This window comes from Oryza sativa, chromosome 2 (genome assembly GCF_034140825.1).
Source record: "Oryza sativa Japonica Group chromosome 2, ASM3414082v1".
NCBI lineage: Eukaryota > Viridiplantae > Streptophyta > Magnoliopsida > Poales > Poaceae > Oryza > Oryza sativa.
This window is the reverse complement of record NC_089036.1, coordinates 7809828-7821481: the sequence shown is the minus strand read 5'-3', so window position 1 is coordinate 7821481 and position 11654 is coordinate 7809828. Positions and strand designations below refer to the sequence as shown.

Genomic DNA, 11654 nt, shown 5'->3' with positions numbered 1-11654 from the left:
ACTTTTGCAGTTCTTGCACAGCTTCGCTTTGCCTTTGGTGATCTGCAGCTCTGCACGTTTATTTATTTCTTACAGATTATTGCTAGTCAAGCAGCAGCATATTTCAGCACCGAATTTTAAGCGAGGCACCATTCTTTTTCTTTCCTGCGTTGATTCCCGCCACCTTCTCGTTGCACACAAATTGTACATGTGACATGTCCATCAGTCCATGTCTCCAACTCTGATTGCAACTCATATATGTGGCCCAAAGAGACCATGAACATGCTTAATAATCTAGGAAAGCATTTGGCACTGCATATGGCACGTTCTAAACAGCTAATGGAAGGTATGGATTATTCATGGCCTGTTTTCAGGAGTACTTTCTCAAAAAACTTTTTATGTCAGTATTGCTTAGTTTTTTTGGGGGGGTAAGCTGTCGGCAGCTTTATATATTTATTCTACATATATGCCATTTAACAGAACAAATACTTTGGAATCTTACAAATTTTAGATCGGCCGATAGCTTTAAGATTCGTGCCAACACCAAACCCATTCTTCCTCTCTCCCTAGTCTGGTGCCCCCAGTAGACCAGCCGCGAGTCACAATTGATCCTTGCCTCCTTCGTCGCCACTGCGTCATTGCCTGGCCTCAACAGTTGGCCAAACAGCGCCAACGAGCCCCCTGCTGGCTTCCTCCCCCTTCCCCCCCACACCCTTCCCCCTTCACTTTCCCAAGCTGGTGCTAGCAAGTGCCCCGCTCGCCAACTTCTCCGTCTTTGGTAGCCCCCCGCTATTGGATCTACCACCACCGACCGGTACATCCTAACCACAAGCCTTGACTTTGCCCTCGTTGCCAGCACCCGCCCACCACCTTCCTCCATCTCCATAGCTCTGGCACCACCACCGCCTCACCGCCCGCCCATGTCCACCACCTATCATGGGGCCACCTATATCTCTAAGCCTGACGATCTCCCCTCTATTCCAGCTCTCCTCACCCCCACCACAACTTAGCACTCTAAACTGTAAATCGTCGGACCGCCCTTAGTTGCTAGAGCTGGAGGAGGAGAAAAAGCTAGGATTATCGAATCACGAAACAAAGCTTAAGGTCAGAAATTTACAAGATTTTGGACTTAATATTTTGTTGAATGTGATTTATCAATTCCAATATTTATTAATTCATTCATCGTTTTCTTTGTCTGTAATTGTCGGAGATATGGGCCCGGGGGTATGTGAGGTAGAGGAGAATTACTCTTCCTCCGGCCACGTGGCTTGGCCAGATAGCCCCACTCACACGCCACACGTATCATAGAAGCAGCGGGAGGGGGGGGGCTCGGGGTACGACGTCACCCCCTCGGGGTATCACATCGCCCCCTCGGGGTATGGCATCGCCCCCTTGAGCCCTACCGCACCTTCGCCCCGAGGCCCTCGCCACCCCCTTAAAACTATAAAAGGAGGACCCTGCCCACAGTGCAAGGGTGTGGAACCAGAGAAAACCCAAACTTCGGAAGAGAGGAGGCAAGAGTGCTCTCCAAAGAAAAGGAACCCTTGTAACTTCATCCATAATCCCAAACACAGGAGTAGGGTGTTACGCTCTATTGCGGCCCGAACCTGTATAATCTGTTTGTGTACTAGCTCACTGAGAGTCTTAGGGACGAGCAAACGAATTCTGAGGGACGAGCCTCCGCCCCCGGCCGAACTCACGAAAGGGGGGTCTCACGACTCCCTGTTATTGAGGGTTCTCCCTCGACAGCTGGAGCGCCAGGTAGGGGGCGGTTGTGCGTCCCGGGAGAAAGTTGTTTTCTTCCGTCCTAAGTTTTTCCAGGACTTGGCCGACTATGGTCGAGGTCCTGGAAATGGAGGAGGAGGTGGTGGCATTCACCCCCACCCCATCGGGGAGTGAGGATTCCGGCGAGAGCCGAGGTCCTCGTCACCGTCGCCATGGATCTCCAACTCCTCCCCGCCGCGAACCTTCGCGGAGGGAGAATGCCGCTCGTTCGGGTGGTTCGGCACCCTCTCCTCTCCAAGGCGGAGTGAGGCCGCGACGCGCCGGGGTACGCCGCTGTCTCGATTATGGAGACGGCGATTCGCCCCAAGGCGCGCTTCAAGCAGTAGGCGCCCTTCTACGACATCCCCCGGTGAACCCGGAGCTGGAGACTCCTGTTCAGCGTTGGCTGGACGATGTGACCAACTTGGTCACTGCTGCTCAACGGCAGTTGGCCATAGGTGGTCGATCCGCTGCCGCCGGTACATCACGTACCTCAGTCACCCTCTCCTCGTCGGCGAGGAGAAGGGCTCATCGATCGGCCACGATCTCGAGGCGGTCTATGGTCCCAACATCATCAGGGGCCTCTGGAAGCCGGAGGCGTCACAAAGGCCTCTACGGTACACAGGACGCTCGAATCAACATCGAGCGACGCCGGGATGAGCGCCGAGCTGCCCGTATGGGCGAAGGCGCCTCCTCGTCTGGAGCGCCACATTCTTCCTCACGAGGCGGTCCTCCTCCCACACTCACCCCTGGGGGGACAGGTTGTAGGGCCTTCGTGGCGAGTCTCTGGAATGTTCGGTGGCCCCTGAAGTTTCGCCCTAACCTTACGGAGAAGTATGATGGTAACATCAATCCCTCCGAGTTCCTCCAGATCTATACCACGGTCATCGTGGCTGCAGGGGGTGACGACCGGGTCATGGCGAATTACTTTCCCATGGCCCTCAAGGGTCAGGCGTGTGGCTGGTTAATGACCCAGCCCCCCGACTCCATTCACTCCTGGGAGGACTTGTCCCAGCAGTTCATCACAAACTTCCAAGGCACATATCCTCGCCCAGGGGAAGAGGCGGACCTGCATGCTGTGCGGCAGAAGGATGATGAATCCCTCCGTTCGTACATACAACGCTTTTGTCAGGTCCGTAACACCATTCCGTGCATTCCAGCCCACGCGGTTGTATATGCGTTCCGAAACAGCGTGCGACATAATCGCATGTTGGAGAAGATCACCTCCAAGGAGCCCAAGACCACCACTGAGCTCTTCGAGCTGGCAGACAAGGTGGCCAGGAAGGAGGAAGCGTGGGCCTGGAACTCTCCTGGCACCGGTGCAGCGGCCGCAGCCACCCCCGAGTCTGCCCCCCGCTCTAAGCGGTGAGATAGGAGAGGCAAAAGGAAATCAGTCCGTTCCGATGACAAGAGACATGTCCTTGCGGCGGATGGGCCCACATGGGCCCCACGCAAAGGGAAAGCTGCCGGCGACAAGCCGAACCCTACTGTTCCCTCCGGAGAGGCCCGGTCGGCGGACAAGTGGTGCTCGGTGCACAACACCGACCGCCACAGTCTCGCCGACTGCCGCTCGGTTAAAAATTTGGCCGAGCGGTTCTGAAAGGCTGATGAGGAGAAGCGGCAGGGTCGACGGGAGGGCAAAGCCCCCACGACCTCGACCGGTGATCGGCAAGAGGAGGCCAAGAACAAGGCCCCCGCCGATGATGGCGGAGACAGTGAGGATCTGGATTTCCAGATACCTCAAGGGGTCGTCGCCACGCTTGACGAGGGAGCTTGCCCTCACACCTCTCGCCGAAGCTTCAAGGCCATGAGGCGAGAGCTTCTGGCCGCTGTCCCCACGCATGAGGTGGTCCGGAAGGCACGTTGGTCGGAGGTGAAGCTCACATTCGACCAGAATGACCATCCCACGGTGCTCGCTCGGCAGGGGGGGGGAGTTGGCCCTGGTGGTCTCCCCAACCATCCACAACGTCAAGATGAAGCGTGTGCTGGTGGATGGCTGGGCCAGTCTGAGCATCATCTCCCCGGCTGCTTTTGACGCGCTCAAAGCCCCGGGGATGAAGCTCCAGCCGTCGCTCCCGATCATTGGCGTTACTCCGGGGCACACGTGGCCGCTTGGTCACGTAGAGTTTCCGGTAACTTTTGGCGATTCCGCCAACTTCCGCACCGAGCGGATCGACTTCAATGTGGCAGATCTCAATCCGCCCTACAACGCGGTTCTGGGTAGGCCTGCGTTGCTGAAGTTCATGGCCGCCACCCATTACGCCTATCTCCAGATGAAGATGCCAGGTCCCGCTGGCCCCATCACCATTTTTGGTGATGTCAAGGTTGCTCTCACCTACGCAGAGCAGCGTGCGGACAACCTGGCGGTGGCCACGGGACCACAGGCCCCTGAGGCATCTGCGTCTCACGCTTCTAAGAAGCGCATCACCTCGGCTGACGAGGTGCCCGTCAAGGAAATCCCCCTTCGCGACGACCCGTCCAAGACCGCCAAGATCAGCGGGACCTTGGACGCTAAATAGGAAGGCGCGTTCGTCTCCTTCCTGCGGGCAAATTCTGTCGTTTTTGCATGGAAACCGTCGGATATGCCCGGGGTCCCCAGGGAGGTGATCGAGCACCGCCTTGCCGTGTGGCCGGATGTGCGACCTGTCCGGCAGAAGGTGCGGTGTCAAGCCCCGGAGCGGCAGGCCTTCATCAGGGAGGAAGTGGCGCGGCTCTTGGAGGCTGACTTCATTCGTGAGGTGATCCACCCGGAATGGCTGGCGAACCCGGTGGTCGTCCCGAAGGCCAACGGCAAGCTACGGATGTGCATCGACTACACCGACCTCAGCAAGGCATGCCCTAAAGATCCCTTCCCTCTGCCACGCATAGATCAAATAGTCGACTCCACCGCGGGGTGCGACCTTTTGTGTTTTCTAGATGCATACTCTGGGTATCATCAGATTCGTATGGCTAGGGAAGATGAGGAAAAAACTGCTTTTATTACTCCTGTGGGTGCTTTTTGTTATACAACCATGCCTTTTGGGTTGAAGAATGCAGGCCCTACTTTTCAGCGCATGACTCGTATTACTTTAAGTAATCAGATAGGGCGCAATGTAGAGGCGTATGTCGATGACCTAGTGATAAAGACGTGCCACCAGAACACGTTGCTGCAGGACCTGGCTGAAACTTTTGATAGCCTCAGGTCCACGCACGTAAAGCTGAACCCCGATAAGTGTGTGTTCGGCGTGCCGGCGGGCAAACTTCTCAGTTTTCTAGTCTCTTCCCAAGGCATAGAAGCAAATTCTGAGAAAATACGTGCAATAGAGAGGATGCGCCCCCCCAGCAAGCTTAGGGATGTGCAGTGCGTCACTGGATGCATGGCCGCCCTGAGTCGGTTTATATTGAGGCTGGGTGAGAGGGCGCTGCCCCTGTTCAAACTCCTCAAGCGCTCCGAGCCGTTTGTATGGACAGAGGAAGCTGAGCAAGCTCTCGATCAGCTGAAGGCTTACCTCACTTCCCCTCCCATCTAGGTAGCCCCAGGGCTAGAGGAACCCTTGCTACTCTACTTGGCAGCGACTCCCCATGTGGTGAGTGCCGCCCTAGTGGTTGAGCGTAGGGAAGGCGAACAGGAGGGCCCTCCGACTTGCGATGGCCCCTTGACTCTCGAGGAAATAGCAACCGAACTCTCCTGCATCCGGGAGGGCCCCGAGGCACCCAAGGGAGGAGTGCAGACTTTGATAGATGGCCTTAGGCTCGATGACCCCGAGGCGGTCCGGGGTCCCCTCGGGACCTCCGAACAGGTGCGCCCCGAATCACCAGCCCCTGACAGCACGATCCGGCCCCACCGAAAGGTGCAGCGGCCCATCTACTTCGTCAGTGAGGCACTACGAGATGCGAAAACCCGGTATCCGCAGGCTCAGAAAATGCTTTATGCTGTCTTGATGGCCTCGAGGAAGCTACGGCATTACTTTCAAGCACATCGGGTTTCCGTAGTGACGTCATACCCTCTTGGCCAGATTTTGCGCAACCGAGAGGGTACTGGACGGGTGGTGAAATGGGCTATCGAGCTGGCTGAGTTCGATCTGCACTTCGAACCGTGGCATGCGATCAAGAGTCAAATCCTGGCTGACTTCATTGCGGAATGGACCCCGGTGGACGAATCGATTCCATCTAATACCCTCTTCTTCCCCGGAGAAGAAGAGGATCCAAACGCCGACATTCGTGGCGGGCACTGGGTGATGCATTTCGACGGCTCTCTCAACCTTCAAGGTGTGGGTGCCGGAGTCACGCTGACCTCGCCGAACGGGGATGTCCTCAAATACGTCGTACGTCTCGACTTCCGAGCCACGAACAACATGGCAAAATATGAAGGGCTCCTCGCAGGATTGAGGGCGGCGGCCGGAATGGGCATCCGCCGTCTCCTGGTTTTAGGCGACTCCCAGCTGGTCGTAAATCAAGTATCCAAAGAATATCAGTGCACCGACCCGCAAATGGAAGCATACGTTCGAGAGGTACGGCGCATGGAACGCCACTTCAACGGAGTAGAGCTCCAGCACGTGCCCCGACGCAACAACACAGTTGCTAACGAGTTGTCGCGTGTTGCGTCGGCACGAACCCCACTCCCCCCAGGAACTTTCGAGGAAAGGCTCGCACAGCCCTCAGCACGACCCAGCCCTTTGAAGGACCCCAATGATGCGCCCTTCGACCCAACCTCTGGCGACCCGCGTCAGGTCACGTGGATGACCGACATCCGGGCGTATCTCGATGGTAATACTCTTCCCGAGGACCGCGCAGAAGCTGAAAAGCTCGCGCGTATCTCTAAGAGGTACATCCTTGTAGAGGGGGCCCTCTACCGGCGTGCCGCCAACGGGATACTCCTGAAGTGCATTCCTCGAGAGCGGGGCATCGAGCTCATAGCTGACGCCCATTAGGGTGAGTACGGAGCCCACTCGGCCTCACGAACTTTGGTCGGAAAAGCATTCCAGCAAGGTTTTTATTGGCCGACCGCATTGCAAGACGTCCAAGAATGAGTCCAGCGGTGCAAGGCATGCCAGTTCCATGCCAAGCAGACCCACCAGCCGGCCCAGGCCCTACAGGTCATTCCGTTATCTTGGCCTTTCGCAGTCTGGGGGCTAGATATCCTTGGACCGTTCAAGGCGGCTCGAGGTGGGTACCAGCACTTGTACGTCGCCATTGACAAATCACTAAGTGGCCCGAAGCCTACCCAGTCGTCAAAATCGACAAGCATTCTGCTCTTAAGTTCATCAGGGGCATCACGTCTCGATTCGGAGTGCCTAACCGTATCATTACAGACAACGGTACCCAGTTCACCAATGAGGTGTTTGGCGATTACTGTGATGACATGGGCATCAAATTGTGCGTTGCCTCACCCGCCCACCCCAAGAGCAACGGCTAAGTCGAGCGAGCCAACGCCAAAATCCTCAAAGGACTCAAGACCAAGACGTACAACGTCCTCAAGAAGCACGGGGATTCATGGCTTGAGGAGTTGCCCGCCGTGTTGTGGGCAAATCGGACCACTCCAAGCCGTGCTACAGGGGAAACACCTTTTTTCCTGGTGTACGGCGCCGAAGCGGTCCTACCCTCCGAGCTTTCCCTGGGTTCGCCTCGTGTCGCTCTGTACAACGAGGCCAACCAAGATGACTTTCGCCGCGACGATCTCGATTCTCTTGAAGAACGGAGAAGGCGGGTGGCCTTGCGCGCCGCCCGCTACCAACAAAGCCTGCGACGCTACCATCAGCGCCATGTCCGGGCCCGATCACTATAAGTTGGCGACCTCGTCCTACGCCGTGTTCAGTCGCGTCTAGGGCTGAGCAAGCTCTCGCCAATGTGGGAAGGACCATACAAAGTGATCGGCGTGCCCCGACCAGGTTGCGTTCGGTTAACCACGGAGGACGGCACAGAGCTGCCCAACCCCTGGAATATCGAACACCTCCGTCGCTTCTATCCATGAAATCGAGATTTTTTTTTTCCTGGAGCTCAGGCCAGCACCCGCACAATCCCTCGGTTTGTACGGAACTGGCCGGGGGCTGCCACTATGTATCATGTTTTCCTTTGAAAGCAATAACCTTCTTTCTATTTCTTCGCAAAGACTGCTTTTTCCCCTTTCCCTCTGGCTTGTCCCAACTCAAAAATTAATCTGCGTTTGTTCTAAAACCTAAGTGCTATAAAGCGACCGGGACACCCCGGAAAGGGAGCACGAACGCGGGCCATGCCCCGGACTGTGCCGAACCCCGCGGGGCCGGAAGGGCCTACACACGATCATCCCCGACCCCCGGTCGTCGCAGCCTCGGTCCGGCCAGTCCCGCTGGGCGACTCCCTCAGAGCGATGGTCTTGCTTATCGCTACTTAGGTTCCGTGGACCGAACGCGGGTCTACCTTCTTGATGGAACAAGCCCGAGGGGGGGATGGAGTCAAACGATATATCAATCGCAGACTGTCTAATTATCCCTTTCTGCCTTGGCTTTTTCTTTTTACTATGTAACAGGTATTCGATGGAAAAGGCAAAAAAGTGAAAGGGTTTAAAGAGTTTTCAATTGCAGAACAAGACAGGATGACCTAAATACAAGAAGTGCTTGTTATAGGCACACAGCAAAAAGGAATAAAAGGTGTGAGCAATCACGGAGTGCCCGGTCCCCCGAGACTGGCGCCGCTAACAATGTCGTCCCAGTCGTCGCCACCGTCGTCGTTCTCGCTTCCGCTCTCCTCGTCCGAAATGTGTCCGGAGGTGAACCGGGGGGCCGACCCCTCGAAGCTTGAAACGATAGCGTCGGCCGCCTCCCGGACTTGCTCCCGGGCCCGTGCTTCGGTCCCTGGGGGAAAATCCTCAAGCGCACGCCACGGCATGAAGTCAGGGTCACGCGCTTGGTGGCTCGCAAGGACCAGCTCCACTGCAGCCCGCGCCAAAGAGGCCGACGAAGTCTTTATGGTTTCACCGACCTCCTCCTCTAACCTCTCCAGGTTTGCAGCCAGCCCGTCTAGCCGAAGCGCGAGTGCCGGCTATGTGGGCGGGAGTTTGCTGTCCCGGCGCACGGAGATGCCGACTCGACGGCCCGCGCGCTCCAGCCGATCGAGTGCGTCAGAGAGCTCCCCGGGCCCAAGCTCGTTGGTGAGGCGGAGAGCCGCGATCTCCCTAGCCTGATCCTACGCCAGGCACTCCAAGTCGGCGAGGGTGCTCTGAGCCGTGGCAAGTTGGCTGGCCAACTCCGCGCCACCGGACGGCCCGCTCGCTGCCAAGTCTTTCTCCCGGGCCTCCAGTTCAGAGGTCTTTGCCGCTATCGCCGCGCGCTCGGCGCGGGCGCTCTCTAGATGACGAGCTTCGCGCCCGGCAACAGCCTCCTCGCATCTCGCGAGTTGCTCGCTCAGCCAGCGCGAGGCTATCTCGCGGCGGCTCACTTCAGCTTCACGCTCGGCAAGCGCGGCATCCCGTTCCCGGCATGCCTCCTCTCGCAGCCGTAGTTCTTCCGCGTGGCGATCTGCGTAAGCTTTCGCGGCAAGGGTGATCTGGTCACGCTCGGACGCGGCCTCTTCACAGAGGCGAAGGGAAGCCTCGACCTCCATCGCTGTTCTCTCGTGAGCGGCCAGGGTGGACTCCCACTGGTCTAGCAGGCGTGCTCGCTCCTCCAGCTCCTGGGCCCGCCGTGCCTGTTCTGCACCGCGCGCATTTTGCTCGCGCTGATTTCGATCGAGAACTTCGATCCGCCGACGGATCGTGGCTTCAAACTACTGCGCGGAGCGAGCACGATCATCCAAGGCTTTGCGCTCAGCCTCGAGCGCCATCGTCCGAGCCTGCAGAGAGGCATTAGCCTCTGACACCCGCCGCTCTTGGGCGGCAGCTGAGTCGAGGATGCCACGGGCGTCCCGGATCCTCTTCTCCAGTGGAGTCGGCGGCGGCGAGTACCTGCAGAAGCGGATCCATGCTCGCCGGAGTCGGGGAGGAAAAGGCCGCGGTCCGCCCCCGGGACAACGGGGTACTGCTAGATCCTCCACGAGACCGGGGGCTGCTCTCGGCCCCCCTTCCGCGAGACCAGCCCCGAGGGTGCCCCAAGCGCCAGGAGGAACGGCTGTTCCTCTTACCCCCCGCTTCGGGGCCTCGGGTGGATTCGGCCTCGGCCTCAGCCTCTGGTTCCGGGCCGCCCTCGGCCTCAGCCTCGGCCTCGGACTCAGGACCGCCCTCAGCCTCAGCCTCGGGCTCGAGGCCACTCCTGGTTTCAGCGCTTGGGCCACGTCCTCCTTCGCCCCCTGATTTTAGGGGACGCTCCACGTGGGCTCCGGTCCCGGGGCCGCCCTCGGGAGGAGCGTCACCACCCCTATCGCCCACGGCAGATTGGGTCCCGCCTGAGGGCCGCTCGGGGTCGGGCCCAGGGTGTGACTTCTAGGCCCCACCGCGAGGCTGCGAAGACCCCGCGGCCTTAGATTGGCCGAGCCCAGACTGCCCGTGCGAGGGGTTAGACCCTGGGATTCCCTGGGAAGGAATCTCACTACAAAGGAACCCAGATCATGTTAGCAAAAGAAAATGAAGAGACAAGAGCACCAAGGTGAGCGCCAACGTTCGTACCTACGGGGAGGGCGGTTGAAGGTCCACTTCGGGGGCTCGATGAAGCTTCCCCGGCATGGCTCCGTCTACCCTATCTTCCAGAGCCGCTTCTTTTTCCGACCAGCATCAGGCTCGGCTAGTCGCTTGTGGCATGATCGCGAACGGTCTATTGCACGCTCAGCGCCCCCCCCTCCCCCGCGCGGGGGAGAGGGCGGACGGGAGTAGGCCACCTTCCGCTTCCCCTTTGGGTCGCTGGCGGGATCGCCTCCAGGTCCGCGGCTCGATCCGGGCGCCCTTGAGTCACCGCCAACTAGGCCGCTGGCCCGCCCCCCCCCCTGCTGACGGCGCTGCCACCGGCACCGCCTCGGCTGGACCGGCTCCTGCCGGCACCAATGGCGGACATCACAGCCAGGATGCTCTCCCGGTCGCGGTCGCAGCAGAGGGGAAGAATCCCGTCAGGGATTAGTGTTGGCTCGGCGGAGTCCAGGCCCAGCACCCCCCGAATCACCCTCTTTGCGTCTTCCTCGCCCCAGTCCCAGCGCTCGCCCACATGGGTCCGCATGGGGTCGTTGGGACCGGTGTATTCCCACGCTCCACGGGATCGTTCCTGAAGAGGTGCGATGCGGCGACGGAAGTAATCGCCAAAGACCATCGCCCCTGTGAGGCCCAGGCTCCACAGGCCCCTAAGGCGATCCCACACTGCGTCATATTCCTCACCTAGCTCCGACGTTGCCAGCCATGCGGCAGACCTTTCGGGAGGGCCAGCGGGAACTCGAAGTCGCGGATGGTCCGGCAAGGCGGTGTAGAACCAGTCCTTCTTCCAATCCTCCCATTTCTTGCGGAGGTGGCTCTCGATGTATTGGCCCGCTGTGCCCGGTCGGGGCTGGAAATAGCATCCCCCCACCACTACGCCTTGCAGCAGCTGCGGGATGAAGAAGGCTTGGAACAGCCGCATCGTCGGTCGCACCCCAATGAACATCTCGTACAAATGCGTGAAGATGGCCAGCGTCATCACGGCATTAGGCGCGAGATGCAAGGCGTGAATCTCGTAGAAATCCAGGACTTCATGGAAGAATTTGGAGAACGGCGGGATCAAGCCCACCATGGCAAAGGACAAGAGGTGTACGGATCGCTCCAAATATCGCGGCCGTGGCAGCGACTCTCCCTCCCGCACGACGGCCTCTTCCGGCATAATCTTGCGAGGAAGGCTAAGGTGCTTGTCTACCGTGATGCGGGAGGAAAGGAGCACTGCGTCGCCGGCGTCTTGGGCCATAGCAACTGGCGGAGAGATGGCACAGGATGAGGGGTCTAAGACAATGTGAGGAGGCGGGAGTGTTAGGGCTCGAGAGGCGAAAGGATGAGTGAGCAATTGGCGAAA

General features: G+C 58.7%; 4 protein-coding genes across 4 annotated transcripts; 3 read left to right on the top strand and 1 right to left on the bottom strand.

Annotated features, from left to right (window-relative positions):
- The first annotated feature begins 2659 nt into the window (after positions 1-2659).
- LOC136355096 (uncharacterized) lies at positions 2660-3112 on the top strand. The gene has a single exon (XM_066307243.1). The coding sequence runs from the start codon at positions 2660-2662 to the stop codon at positions 3110-3112; it is 453 nt and encodes a 150-aa protein (XP_066163340.1).
- Positions 3113-3638: 526 nt separating this feature from the next.
- Positions 3639-4262, top strand: LOC136355095 (uncharacterized). The gene has a single exon (XM_066307241.1). It carries the CDS (start codon positions 3639-3641, stop codon positions 4260-4262), a length of 624 nt encoding a protein of 207 aa, XP_066163338.1.
- Positions 4263-5663: 1401 nt separating this feature from the next.
- Positions 5664-6653, top strand: LOC136355094 (uncharacterized). Its single transcript, XM_066307240.1, has one exon. It carries the CDS (start codon positions 5664-5666, stop codon positions 6651-6653), a length of 990 nt encoding a protein of 329 aa, XP_066163337.1.
- A 2230-nt stretch (positions 6654-8883) lies between these two features.
- Positions 8884-9300, bottom strand: LOC136355093 (uncharacterized). Its single transcript, XM_066307238.1, has one exon. It carries the CDS (start codon positions 9298-9300, stop codon positions 8884-8886), a length of 417 nt encoding a protein of 138 aa, XP_066163335.1.
- Positions 9301-11654: the final 2354 nt, after the last annotated feature.

Excerpts from the sequence above, each read along its gene's own strand:
- LOC136355096 (XM_066307243.1), top strand. The coding sequence starts at position 2,660 with ATGGCGAATTACTTTCCCATGGCCCTCAAGGGTCAGGCGTGTGGCTGG.
- LOC136355095 (XM_066307241.1), top strand. The coding sequence starts at position 3,639 with ATGACCATCCCACGGTGCTCGCTCGGCAGGGGGGGGGAGTTGGCCCTG.
- LOC136355094 (XM_066307240.1), top strand. The coding sequence starts at position 5,664 with ATGGCCTCGAGGAAGCTACGGCATTACTTTCAAGCACATCGGGTTTCC.
- LOC136355093 (XM_066307238.1), bottom strand. The coding sequence starts at position 9,300 with ATGGAGGTCGAGGCTTCCCTTCGCCTCTGTGAAGAGGCCGCGTCCGAG.